The 14,978-nt window shown below is 37.2% G+C and overlaps 1 protein-coding gene across 4 annotated transcripts in view; it reads right to left on the reverse strand.

Annotated features, from left to right (window-relative positions):
• LOC105493302 (GRB2 associated binding protein 1) overlaps window positions 1–14,978 on the reverse strand; it is a 130,002-nt gene that overhangs the window by 17,490 nt on the left and 97,534 nt on the right. For 2 of the 4 annotated variants that reach the window (XM_011760845.3, XM_011760853.2), the window contains exons 4-7: window positions 14,773–14,853; window positions 10,457–11,058; window positions 9,163–9,248; window positions 8,668–8,971 (exon numbers count right to left, since the gene is read on the reverse strand). In XM_011760845.3, coding sequence (XP_011759147.1) covers window positions 8,668–8,971; window positions 9,163–9,248; window positions 10,457–11,058; window positions 14,773–14,853 — 1,073 coding nt within the window. The remainder of the gene's footprint in view (window positions 1–8,667; window positions 8,972–9,162; window positions 9,249–10,456; window positions 11,059–14,772; window positions 14,854–14,978) is intronic. The other 2 variants (XM_011760856.3, XM_011760852.3) reach the window with 1 other exon arrangement.

The raw sequence follows: 14,978 nt of genomic DNA on the forward strand, positions 1-14,978 counted from the left end.
ACTATGTCACTTAGGCGTTTTGTTAGCTTGATTTCTCTATGCTTCCAAACTCAATTTGACATTTATGTTCCAGACAGACATGAAAATCATACCCAAAGAATAGCCCTATATTACTTGAGAGAAAGGAAAAAAAGAGTCCAAGGTGTAAGGAGGACTGTCTTAGCCTTTTCTCCTCCTTTACTGCCTGTATAGGCCAATGTTTTACTGATTGCTGAAGAAAAGTATGAAAATAGATAATAAGAAATAAGAATATTAAAGCAAAGGCAAAAATAAAACAACTTTGGTGATTCTCAAATTCTGAGTAAACAGAGAACTCTTGTGAACCTGAACCTTTAAGTCCAAGGCAGCTACAACTTGGCTTTTGCTAGACTTGGTTTGAACAAAGAGTGCAACATAATTTAGTGAAGAGCACTGACAACTGGGGAAATTTCTATCTGTGCTTTAATTCTTAGGAGGGTTGTTAATGTCAGTCTCTTGATCATGTGATCTGCTCCCTAATTGGGAGTATGATTAGAGATGATCTAATTTTACATTTTAAAATAAGAAAATTTATGTGAAGAAAAGTCAATGGATTTGTCCAATGTCATTTAATGGGAAGGAGTGGTTGTTAATAGTATTACCAGAAATGAATTCTGGCTTTTTGTATTCTTGGTCTAACATTTTTCTAATATACTGCTGTATACTGTAACCTCATCATTGTAAATTATTTTAATGGCTTTTAAAAGAAAAAACTGAAAACACACTAACTAGAAAATATATGCCATTCTAGAAGAGCATGCAGCGTATGATTCATACCCTCCCTTTGCTTTGCTCTCTTATATCATGTGAATTCTAATGGAGGAGGACACTTTTAAACCCTCAAAAGCTAAAGCCCTTCAAAAAAAAAAAAAAAAAGAAACAATTTTAATTCTAAGGAATTATCCCCAAGTATGCCAAAGAAAACAGCACTGCAGGCCAGGCACAGTGGCTCATGCCTGTAATCCCAACACTGTGGGAGGCTGAGGCGGGAGGATCACTTGAGCCCAGGAGTTTGAGACCAGCTTGGGCAACATAGTGAGAACCCGTCTCTAAAAGAAAAAGAAAGAAAATATCCTTGCAAACTGCATAAAATCTTTCTGTGCAAACACTGATGTCAAGGCAAAATGTAAAGCTAGTCTTAATGTAGCACCACCATTTCATGAAACCCTAAGAAACAGAGCAGCAAAGAGCGGGGTGCTCTTTCAAAATGAAGGCCCTGACATGCGTCAGACATTCACACCAGAAAATAAAAAATTGTTTGTCTGATATCTTTTTTAAAAAATGAGCACTTCATTTACCTGTTCTGTTTCTCTGAAAGTGATGAACTCGCACTGCATGGCTATATGAGTTCCGCTTATACTCCAAGTGCTTCAAAACTTCCAAAAATCACTGTAAGTTCCCCAAGTTGAGGGAGCCAGACAGGGGGACTTTTGCTATGCCTTTCCTATTTGCCAGACAGGCCGACTTTTGCTATGCCTTTCCTATCTGATCCTGTCTTAACAAAGGCTTCAAGAACCCTGGATTTTGGAAAACTGGGCAAAGCACTCTCTGAGAAAGAAAAGTGATTTTTATAACATCTTACATTAAAGAATACAATTATTTTCTCTATTGTATTCTTAAATCAGAATGAGCTTTCTAGGGCCAACCTGATTATGTTATGTGCCTGCATAAAATTCTTTAATGGTGCACTCAGAATAAAGTCCAAACTCATTACCATAAATTATAACTCCTTCAGGATCAGGCAACTGTAAGGCATCTGGCATTCGTCCCTCCTTTGGTACTTTCCTCCCTCCTTTTTGCCCACCCACCTACCTCCCCACGACTCTGGGCCTGTCTCATCTCCCCTCTTTTTAAAGGACCTGGGCATGTTGTTTATTCTAACGAGAAGATACTTTGCCAGGCTGCCCTCCCCTAGCATCATTTAATTGCCACTCACACTCTCAGACTTTCCTCAGGGGAGCTTCCCTAATAGTGCCAAGAGTTTACTTCAACCACAGCCCCTTCCACGGTAATTATGATAATGTGTTTACTTCTCCACATCCTCTCCTAGATGGTGAGCTTCTTCAGGGGAGCAACCTTTTCCTTGTTTGGAGAATTTATATCCTATAACCCATAGGTGCTTAAATCTGTGTTGTATGAATATTAATGAACTGGCTTTCTCTTAAAGTTAGTGGTGTTTAATCTGATCAATCTCACACACACACCAAAGACATTTTTGCTTGTCTTTTTTTTTTTTTGAGATGGAGTCTTGCTCTGTTGCCCAGGTTGGAGTGCAGTAGCACGATCTCAGCTCACTGCAACCTCCAACTCCTAGGTTCAAACAGTTCTCATGCCTTAGCCTCCCGAGTAGCTGGGATTACAACAGGCACGTGCCACCATACCTGGATATTTTTTTTGTATTTTTACTAGAGACAGGTTTCGCCAGTGTTGGTCAGGCTGGTCTCAAACTCCCGACCTCAGGTGATCTGCCCACCTTGGTCTCCCAAAAGGCTGGGATTACAGGCTGAGCCACTGTGCCCAGTCATTTTTGCTTGTCATTTAAATGGAAAAAGGGAAGAACTAAATTCTAAGGGTATTTCAAGTTGGTCATCTCAAATACAGTCAAGGCAGTCATGCGAGGTCATATTTCAAATAAACAGATGTGATCTATTAATGCATTATTCTAATAGGTAACTACTTACATAAATTCCACACAAAGTAGACATTCTATTTTCTGTATTATTACAGGCTTTACAAAGCCTAAACTTTTTTTAAGCCTAAATTTTTTACTCTTCCAAAAGTTTTGCAGATTATTCTCCTACTTCCAGTAAGCATCTCCAAAATCAAGAAAGAGTAAAAGTAATTCACATTATCATTTGTTAAATCCAGAAAGTAATCAAGGCAGAGAAGTGAAAAACTGTTATACGTTTTAATGGTCTCATAGTATAAAGAGAAATGTAATAATGATAATTATACTTTGAAGTCAAGAGAATATTGAGAGAAAGAAACCCCATGTTAAGGCTATGCTGTAAAAATGTACTCCATAGTTATTTCCTTTAAATGGTAACAAATCTAACCCAAAGCTTGACTTAAGAGTTAAACTTTAATACCTGTTAATCAAAATCTAGTTGCATGTACTGGTATTACTCATACATTCTCCAAACACTGATTATTATATACATGTAGTTTTTAAAAAGCATGTTAATGATCAAGTAGGCTTTACTCCTAAGGTGCAAAGTGGTTCAACATATACAAATCAATAAATGTGATTCACCATATAAACAATTAAAAACAAAAAACATATGATCATCTTGATATACACAGTAAAAGCTTTCGATAAAATCCAACATCTTTCTGATAAAAACCCTCAAGAAACTAGACATTATGACCAAGTCTTCAAAAGCAATTGCAACAAACCAGAAATTGACAAGTGGGACCTAATTAAACTAAAGAGCTTTTGCACAGCAAAAGAGACTATCAACAGAGTAACCAGACAACCTACAGAATGGGAGAAAATATGCACAAACTATGCATCTGACAAAGGGGTAATATCCAGAATCTACAAAAAACTCAACAAGCAAAAAACAAGTAACCCCATTAAAATATGGATGAAAGACATGAACTGACAAATCTAGAAATGAGACATACAAGTGGCCAACAAATATATTAAAAAAACACTCCATCACTAATCATCAGAGAAATGCAAATCAAAACTACAATGAGATACCATCTCACACTAGTCAAAACAGCTGTTACTAAAAAGTCAAAAAACAATAGATGCTCAGGAGGCTGTGGAGAAAAGGGAATGCTTATATACTGTTGGTGGGAATGTAAATTAGTTCAGCCACTGTGGAAGGCAGTTTGGAGGCTTCTCAAAGAACTAGAACAGAACCACCATAAAACCCAGCAATCCCATTACTGGGTATACATCCAAAAGAATACAAATCTTTCTACCAAAAAGACACATGCACTCGCACGTTCACTGCAGCAGCGTCTACAATAGCAAAGACATGGAATCAACCTAGGTGCCCATCAACAGTGGACTGGATAAAGAAAATGTGGTACATATACACCATGGAATACTACACAGCCATAAAAAGAATGAAATCATGTCCTTTGCAGCAACACGGATGCAGGTGGAGGCCATTATACTAAGCAAATAAATGCAGGACCAGAAAACCAAATATCACACGTTCTCACTTATAAGTGAGAGCTAAACATGGACATAAAGATGGCAACAACAGACACTGGGTACTACCAGAGAGGGGAAGGAGGCAGGGGGAAAGGGTTGAAAAACTAACAATTGGGTGCTATGTTCAGTTTCTGAGTGACAGGATCACTCATACCCTAAATCTCAGCATCACATACTATACACAGGTAACAAACCTGCACATGCACCCCCCTGAAACTAAAATAAAAATTGCAATACAAAAGAATAAAAATTTTAAAAAGTGCATGTTAATTTTTAATCACATTCAGAAACTTTAAAGGATCTCTTGAAAAAATGTTTAGAGCAAATCCATCACTGTGCCGAAAGAGTCACCCAGGGAAGCTCTCAGGATTAGTCTTCTGTATGCTCCCCACACAATATTAAGGATCTAAGCCTGAAGGTACTTTAACCAAACTGGTGTATAAAAACACCATACAAAACCTTGCACTGGCTTAAAAAAAAGTCAGTACAGCAATTAATGTTCAGACTGTTGCAGAAAGGAGTGAATGGACAAGGCCAAACATAACAACACAAAGACACCACGTGGGGCTCACACAGCTGCTGCATCATGCTAGACAGGGACTAGACAGAGATGGGGGCCTTAGATAAGTTTAGCGATTAACTATAGTAGATTTATGTCATGACATAAAGAGAAGTTACAACAGATAGATAAATTTCCCAAACTTTACAAAATCCCCTTTCCATCAGAAATATAAAATTTTCAATTGAAGAGGTCAAAATATAATTTGTCCTGTATTTCCAGTGACTCATCTGCTTTCCCAATATTTAATACAGTATGTGTAAAATACGCTTCTATTAATACAGACAACATGTAGCTCAAAACAAACACTACAGTGACAGAAACAGTGTGATGAAAATATCACTATTATGAATTGGGTGATAGGCAAAGGGTCTAAGATAATTATGTTTAAGTGTTCAGAACATCTATGTATTTCTGCAGCTTCAATTACTCAGAACTATTTGAAAAGTTCATCTGTACGCAAACTACAGCAGCTGACATCTATAATTGGGGATATAAAGAAGACCAGAATGTTACCGGTTTCTTATAGATCCTTCCAAAGACAATCTCAAAAACCAGACATACAGGGTAATGAACTAGTTATATGGAGCTCTGAAACTAATCAAGCCATATTTGATAGAATTAGATTTGCTTATTATGAGTTACATAAGAGATACTGAAATAATAGATTAAGTCATTTATCTGACGTCATGAAATGTGAAAGTAAAATAGATTCACCTGATGCTATGAATACTGATAAAAATTATAGGACCAAATGAGACATTATTTTCGTTTAAGTGTTTGTGGGTAAACTGCTTTGAGATCTGAATTTGGATTTTAAAATGTGTTTTTCTTGAAGTTATAGCTTTGTAAAGTGAGTTTATGAAGTCATAATTTTGTAAAGTGAGTTTACAAAGTTTGCCTTGTAATGTTAAATACATTCTCAAGCCTCCTCTCCTGTATCATAACTATTTAAAAAGTAGAATAGGCCGGGCGCGGTGGCTCAAGCCTGTAATCCCAGCACTTTGGGAGGCCGAGACGGGCGGATCACGAGGTCAGGAGATCGAGACCATCCTGGTTAACACGGTGAAACCCCGTCTCTACTAAAAAAAATACAAAAAACTAGCCGGCCGAGGTGGCGGACGCCTGTAGTCCCAGCTACTCGGGAGGCGGAGGCAGGAGAATGGCGTGAACCCGGGAGGCGGAGCTTGCAGTGAGCTGAGATCCGGCCACTGCACTCCACCCTGGGTGACAGCGCGAGACTCCGTCTCAAAAAAATAAATAAATAAATAAATAAATAAAAATAAAAAGTAGAATAGTACTAAAGAAAAGCAAATTTTTTTGAATACTATGACTTTAGGAACCTCTTTACTGTTTTGCTGAGTCTATTCTTGATTCTAGCAAAAATTATATGGGTATTTCAATCTGGGTGCTCTTTTTTAGTTCATTTTGTATCTAAGCAATATGCCAAATAAATAATGTGGCCAGTGAACTCACGATAGACTCTGATCAGTTCAGTTAAATTTTAAAAGAATGAACACAATCTCCAGAAATAACTAAGAACCTACTTTGTTCTGTTCTATTAAGTTCCTTTACATTAAAGAACTAGTGCAGTTAGTCTCCAGTGTACTAGAATAATAGTACTTTCACTAAATCCATAGGGATGTATAATTATAAAATATGCAGTATACATGATATGTAGTATATATTGTGATATATACATAAAACGTATATCATAATAATGTGGGACACTTGAGTGATATCAGACTTAGAGGATACTAAAAGCTAATCATTATGATCTCAGGTCTTTTCTAACTTATAAACAAGGATGTTTCCTGATTTCATATTATGCTTACCACTTGGAATCACAACTGTGAAATATACTGGAGTTTTCAAACTGTGTTCTACAGAGCTCAAGGGGAGAAAAGAGCAGCAGAGGAGCAAGGGAGGTAGGATTTAAGAGCTTTGCACCCTCACCCAAATCTTACTCCCTCCACATTTATGCGAGACCTCAAAATATAAAACTGTTAGGTTTGGAGTTGAAAAGTAGAGATCTGCCACTAACATGCACTCGTTACTGGAAAACAAGGAAAGCACCAGTTTAACATTAAAAAAGATATTTCAATATTTCAAAGAGTTCATGACACTTGTACCTCAATCCTTCAGTGATCTGTGTGAACCAATTATAAAGCTATACATGTCCAAACATATTTTTGCAAATTATATGCAAAGAAAATGACCAGTAGTGTCTAAAATAGATTTAGAGCCAAAAAGAAAAAGAAAAACAAAAGGAAGCATTATCCAGTAGAAAGTCTCTGATGCTCACTTCCTTTCTGAGACCCATATCACAATCACAGTCCTGCTGCCTGGGCAGACTGGGTCGTCGTGGGTGTGACACACATAGACCAATCACATAATCTCTAAGCAACCTAAAGTGAGTAAATAATAAATAAGGCAATGAGAAGCTGATGCAGAAGCTGCAAGGGCACATAAAAAGGAGCTAGGAGGCAGAATTGAGGCCACAGAAGGGGAGCATTGGAGGCCAAAGCTCTTGGAAAGCAAAATCCATTTAAGTAGGGGATACAGAGTAAGAAACAGAAAAGAATCAGAAAAGAAACAGAAAAGAAGGTAAGAATGTGAAAGAGAACAAACTAGATGCAAAGATTTCCTGTAAAACAGAAATGCACAGAGAGAGCAGAACACAGCAACAGTCCCCTGGAATTGCCTCAGTTCCTGATAACCTCTTTGTTGAAGGAGGTTAACCTCCTATTGAAACAAGGAGGTTATCTTTACTTACAAACAAAATCAAATCCTTTTTCTTAAGATACTCTGAGCCTCAGTCTCTTTTCCTCACAACCAGGACTTAATTAGAACTACTATTAATGATCTAAGCCCAGGTTAAGGAGAAACTGACACAAACATTATGCGGTCTTAAAAAGCTACATATAGCAGGAGAGTTTTCAAATGTGCTGAAACACCCTTAGGTAAGCCAGATATTGTATCATCCATCACATTTACATTTACACAAATTTACTTGGTTGTCAAGATTAAGCCACACTAACAGCATAGTGCAACAAATCAAATTGTCTGTGTTTTAACTACTTAAACCCAATTTTAAAAACCTGGGTAGATATTACCCAATTTGGCTGAACAGTTTCCTTTACAGACTTCTTAACAAACTATGTTACCTTAGAACTTAATGTTACTTATGCAGGCCAGCATGAAAAAAAAATGATAGACTAGAAGCATTTATTACCCCAGCAAAGGCAAAGTAATTCTTAAGAAGTTGTTATAGGAACAGAATGGAAAGATTATACAGTCTCACTGTTCTTAAATAATTATGTCAAATACATTAATAATCTTAAGTCTGATTTGATATTATATATTCTAGAGAAGAGGTTACTAAATAGCAGCTGAAGGCCATTATCTAGCTTGCAGAAGTGTTTGGGTTGGCCTGCAATATTTTCTTAAAAATAATTAAATTAGTTGACAGAACTTTAAAAATCGAGAGATAATACATATAAAATCTGAAATCTCTGGCTTCTCCTGAAATACCAGAAGATTTGCCTGAATGGGTGCATCACTTCACAAGTCAACAAAGGATTGTAGCCGAGTAGATTAGTTACTCCCATTAGATGGGGCTAGGGCAGTCCAGTTTCTTCTAATTCTCCCCAGTTGTCCGCTCACCCTATGAGTATTTTAGCTTGTAACCTCTGCTCTAGAGATAGGAGACTTATAAATATCACCTCACATCAACATGTGATATAGAAACTGTTAATTTATAAATGGCAGTACTGCTTTGCTTAAATAAGTTGATGGCTATGGAACTATGAAATATTTCAGAATTTCTAGTCCAAATTCTGTTTTGGATTTAATGGCAGTTAAAAACAGATCTAACTTGGCACTCCCCAAGCCTTTTACTTTGCCATGCTCTCCTTACCTTTTCTGTCTGGCTTGAGGTTCCTATCCACGGGGGGTGGTTCACAGTCTGCAACAGGAACTGGCCTTCTGGGAGGGGTTTTTGGGCTGGACCTGAAGCCCATATGAGCAGGAGGAGGAACTTGCATTCCAAATGAGGAAAAATCAAATGTTCCTGGAGTCATTGGCACATAATTGGCTTCCTGAATTGGTTCTGTAAAACTGCTGGAATGTTGTCGTGGTGGTGAATTGGGATTCATTGGGACGTAATTTTCATCCAGTTCTTCACTTGAAACACTTCCCACTGTCAACACATTTTTGACTTTCTAAAACACATATATATTTATTTTAATAAACAAAAACTCTTATCACACATGAAAACACAATTGTAAGTCAAATCCATTCATATGGATCTCAGCGTACTTTTATTTCATGATATCACTTAGTCCCATGGCACTAATTATGAAGATTTAGACAATGAAATACACTTGATAATGCCAAGGTCAATTATACTTACAAAATGGTTATGGAAGCCTTCAAGTGAACTAGATCTATCACTTGGAAATGTCCGTGGAATATCATAGCAGTCTTGAGAACTAGTATCTAAAATAAAGAACAAACTATCAACATTTCTTCCCATCTTTGCCAGCTCTCAGGGTCATTGGGATGACCTATTCTCTTTCTCTCATTATACATATGCAGACACATATGCACACACATAGATTTTAAAAAGGATGCTCACAGACTTGTATCTTGAATCGGCATATTAAACCACTAGAAAATGTAGACACTCACTCATATGCTAACCAACACCAATATCTAATTTTGAGTGCGAGTGAATGTCTAAGTCTGGGATAAGATAGGTTATCTAAAGATGAAGAGAAACACCTCTATTTTCTCATTGTTTGCACCATCTTGGACCTAACTTACATTTCACTAACTTATAACCAGGTTATACAGTCACTTCAAGAAAGGAGTTAGAAATTGTTATTGAATGCTGAAATAAGTACTGATTTAAGTAGTAATCATAGATACATTAAATATTTATCTTGGAGATAGCTGGGGAAAAGTCTACCACAAAATACAGAGATTTTAGCACATAGTATTTAGAATATGTGCATTAAAAACTTTAGCTTTCTATTTTTAGGACTTTGAGAATCTCAGAGAATCACCCAGACTCATTTTCTCTTCTCCTCTCAAGGTCTGTAACTTTTGGTTCAGACTCTAGGAGACAGTATAGGAAAGTATACTCACTAATAATTAGTGAAGTGAGTAGTGATAAGGGGAAAGAAGATTCAGCTCTTTAAACACAAGTAAAAATCAAAGAGAAAGCAGAATGGCTTGACTAGAACAGAATATCACCTGTTAGACACAACACAAAAACTGCTTACATAGGAAGGAAGGAAATAGGGCTCAACAGATGTGACTTAGAAGCGGCCATAATGGCACACAAATACAGGAAAGGGTATGACTCGGGGAGGCTTTGTGGCTGGTCCATTTCCTGCGCTTCTGTCCCAACAGAGGGCCTATCCACCCAGGATTATAGAAAGTGGGAGAGAGAAGGGCACACTTCCTGAGGCAGGAAGGCATTACTAAGGCCATACTTCTTCAGGGATGAGAAACTCCAACTCTCTTTTCCTTCCAGCAGAGCATGAATGCACATATACCCTTCCAGGTAACTGTAGAGCTGAAAAAAAATGGACTGTATTTTGTAGCATAGTATATTTAACTACACTTAAAAGAACAAATATTCAGAAAAATCGATTTTCTATCATTAACCTCTAATAGAGAAGAAGTCAACTAGAGCTGACCTTTTCGCAATTTGTTTAAATCCACAGTGGAAATGGTATTACTACGTGATGGCGGCATCCCTGCTGTAGGGATACAGTAACTATTGTCAGTGTCTGAGGCGGTGCGTGGGATACTACACGTTTCCACAGGAGATCGGTCATGAGCTGGATGTGGTTTCGGTGGCCGAGGTGGAGGAATATCTGGAATAGTGTCTAGCTTTGATGTCTGTCCCAAGGTTCCTTCTGGAAATGTTCGTGGAATCTGGTAAGTATTACCAGGTGTTGGAGGAATGTCATAACTAATAGATACATGCCTCATTTGAGTCTCTACACTCGATGTCCCAGATGGGGTATTAAAAACATAGAGTTCTCCATCTGCTTCAGTACTTGACGGAGACACCTTTGGTAAAACATCATGGGAATAACTTCTGGGCAGGTTATAAAGGCTGGAGTCAACTGAAGCAGATGTGGCACGTGAAGGTGGAGAGTCGTATATCATTTGCTGCTGAAAAAAGCCATTCATTCCATGTTTGCTCTGAGAGGAAGCAGGATTTTTATGAGAAGGGACGTTATCATTGCAGTCTGTTTCAGAAGAGGTGGATTTTGCAGAATCAGCGTGTGTTCTAAATAAAAATTGTTAATGACAGAATAAACAAGGTGAAGACTAAGAATACACTTTTTATAAACATATTTATAGCTTAGCAATCAAAAGATAGGGCTTTTCTCATTAGATTTTTCGTGTGATCCATAGGATTTAAAGCACAAATGTTCTTTAGCTTTTATGATTATACACCAGACAACAAAACCGCCACCACAAAACCAACAGAAGCATTCTCTCTAATTCTGTCCTATATCTGCCCACACCCCCAACTCCACCTATTAAATTTGCACATAAAAACACAATCCCTGAAGCACTGGAATTAAACATTACAAAACTCTGGGAAAGGTAAATGATTAATGCATAGACACAAGGAAAAGCATTTCCTCTGAAGAGCATGCAAAAACCTAGTGCTAGTACAATTTATATAGTTGATCCATTGGTCTTAAACCTCCCCGTGGCAAATTTGTTGTTCTGTAAAATTAAAAGTCTAATGATTACTTGGTATTGAATAAGGTCAATGTGACTTACAAGAAGGTGACATCTAATTGTTTTTCACATATCTTCCTTTCCACTACTTTTCTTTAACAAACATTTAGCCAACATTAAAGAGGATCGAAATACACGATACAGAGTTAACCAACTCCAAACAATAACTCACTTTGAGAAATCTCATTAAAGTACATTTATGTACATTTTCAGTCTCTGCATTTTGAGGTATCACAAAATTTGGGTATATGACAAGATGAAGCTAACAACACAAGCACACTCTCACTTCCTTAATGCTAAACAAGATACCTGAACTACTTCTGCATGTTATCCAAAGTCCTATAGGAATTTAAACAATATTTCTTTAAATAACTATGATTTTTTTTAAGGGCTTACCTTCCCTGACTTCTTAGTAACATCTGGCACTATGCACAGTAAAGTCTCCCCCTTTACTATCAGAAAACCCACACTGTGCCACATTGTGCTTTTGTTTTCTCCATCTTAAAAACATCTTAAAACCCTCCATTTTAAACCCTTCTCCCTCGCTGATTACTTTCTTGTTTCACTTACTGGCTCCTTCCTGTCTCTCTCCCAGGGAATGGCCAACAGAGATCAGTCCTAACCTTTTACCACACATGCTATTAGAGATCATCCTCCTTTTTCAGAACTTCATTTTCTTCTCTGAATGCTGACAACTTCCATCATCTTACCAAATTCCAAGTCCCATGTTCTCAAACTAATATTTCTACTTGGTTACTCCAGTATTACCTTGCTTGTGTGCCTCAAATTCAAATCCATTTACTTAAGTTGACTGCTTTTCTGGCTTGCACTGAAAAAAATGACTTTATCCAGATTCCCTAGGCTCAAAACGCAATCAGCTTGATTCCTTCTCTTTGATCTCCAGTCATGCAGGCACCGAGCCCTTATTCTTAGCCACGTATTTATTATTCCCTTGCTCTATTCCCATTGCCACAATCCCAAGTTCAGGTCCCTGTCCCTGCTGAGATCTATATGACTGAACCCTCCTTAGTGGAATTTCCTCTACTCTCTGCCTCTTGCAATCTATTCATGGGGCCAGACTTCCATAAGATCAATATTTTCAAAACACAGTTGTTATACCACTCATGTATTCAAGAGAAAAACCTAGTAAGGGCCCCTACAGGGTGTGGGAACTATAAGGCCTCACACGAATCCACGCGACACTGAGGCTACTAATAACCTGGCTCCACCTTCGCCATCCTATCCTCTGAGATGCTCTCCTCCTCATTATCTTCCTCCCACCATGCTCACTCACATCTTTCCTTTCCCTCAAGCTATTTTTGCACAAATTACTAATGATTTTCTTCTCTTCTCTCACCAACTAGGTGTAGTTCACATCCTATTCTTCCTATGAAGCTTTTATTTTCTCCATCTTAAAAACACTTGCACTGTCCCTTTGTGGAATTTCTAATGCACCTATGCATATTCTAAAATTTGTACTTCATTTAATTCAAATGCAGAGTTAAGAGAAGCTAGAGGAATTATGAGTAGTAAGTAAAGCTCCTTGCTCTGACTAGCTTACAGTTAGTGAAGAATAAGTAAAAACATCAAGCCGTTTCTAACACTGGGATAAAACAAGATATGAAGGCATAACCGGGATACTATAAAAACCCAGAAAGATATTTAACCTAACTTGGGAGTTTGAGAGGAATGCTTCCTAGAGGAGCACATTCTAACCAAAGTCTTGCAGAACAAACAAGAGTTTGCAAGGCAACTCTGGTATATTATCTTCATCTCTAAATATTTAATGCTTGCATGTTTTCACTTAACTCTTACTTGTAAACTCCAAAGGTGACTATATCTGAGTGGACTCTATTTTATATAGTTTGTACCTTCATAGCACCTAGCATAATATTGGGCACATAGTGGTTACCTCATAAATATTTGCTATATAACTGTCACTTTTGCAAAATATAGATAGCAAAATACATCTGGGTGATGATTTTGAGCATAAGTTGTACTGCAAGAGGAAAGCTGTGATACCAGTGAAATTATGAAATACCCTATATAAAAATAAAATATAGAACTGTCACTCAGCTGTTGGCTTCTAAAAAGTTGCTACTGAAAAATAATTGTGAACTTTTATAAAATAAAATATTAGTTAGTAGCATAGGTAACAAAGTTGCCAGTGTATAATTTTTAAATACTCACAGCAAACAAGCAAAATCAAGTTAGAATTTGATATTAACAAATGTTGATTTATAAATTTTTTTCTGCTCTTACAGGTAAAATCCCATTACAACAAATACATAGAAATCCAGCTTTGGAATGAATGTGAGCTGTTTCCATCATCTCAGGGCATGGTTCAGAGAAACTATTTCGTGAATCTTAACATATTCTACATCAAAATTTTTGAACAAGTACTTTGTCTGATCCTAGTCCAGTAATAATCACTTTCTGCATTTAAAAAAATCTTTTTGTCATAAAATAATGCTTAAAAACTGTAATAATCTTGTTTTAAAAAACATTTTTCATGTCTATCAAGAAATATAGTCTCTATCCAGACCCCAGCTGATTAATACATAAATAAAATATACTCAATTGACTGGTATCACTAATTGTCACATAGCTATTAACGGCAGAGACTGGCCTCTCAATCATTTTTCTGCTCCTTTTAAAAACAGTAAAACAACTGCTTCTTGACTCTTTACTGCCTTAACTCTTCCAACTATTCAACGTCAAGGAATAAGGAGGATCCAATTAAAATGCCTTATAGCTTAGAAGAGGAAAGGGGTGTGGGGGCAGGGAAGGAGATGGTAGAGAAACCAAGAATTTGGGACAGGCTGGATGATTCCTTCAGTCAAGTGCTGTACTCCATATACTTCTTTCTACTTAAAAATTTGTAAAGGGAGGCCAAGTGCAGTGGCTCACACCTGCAATCCCAGTGCTTTAGGAGGCTGAGGCGGGAGGAATACTTGAGCCCAGGAGTTTGGGGTTACAGTGAGCTATGAGTGTGCCACTGTACTCCAGTCTGGGCAACAGAGCAAGACCTTGTCTCTTTAAAAAAAAAAAAAAAAAAAAGTTAAAAAAAAAAGGGTAAGCTCTGCTTCACTGCTAGATATGAAGACTAAAAGTTTCATAATTTTTTAGGAATATATTTGATCAAATTTCACTAACATCCAATTTGTATATTCCATGGAATTTGCTATATCGGGATTTTACCTGTATGATTAATTTCTCACACAGATCCAAACCACCACAACACACTCACTGCAATGGAATCGTTTTGCTTTCAAAATCTTCTAGTAGAAGGTATTCCTCTCCTTCTTCAGAAACAAAAGATGACCCTTGGCTGGTTTACAATCACATAAGAAATGGAGCAAGATCACCATTTATAAATCAGTGAAATCTGTTAAGCAAGTAATACTGTGAGTCTGTAACAAAGACTACAAAATAGTAGACAGACTTCCAAAAGAG

This window comes from Macaca nemestrina, chromosome 3 (assembly GCF_043159975.1).
Source record: "Macaca nemestrina isolate mMacNem1 chromosome 3, mMacNem.hap1, whole genome shotgun sequence".
Lineage (NCBI taxonomy): Eukaryota > Metazoa > Chordata > Mammalia > Primates > Cercopithecidae > Macaca > Macaca nemestrina.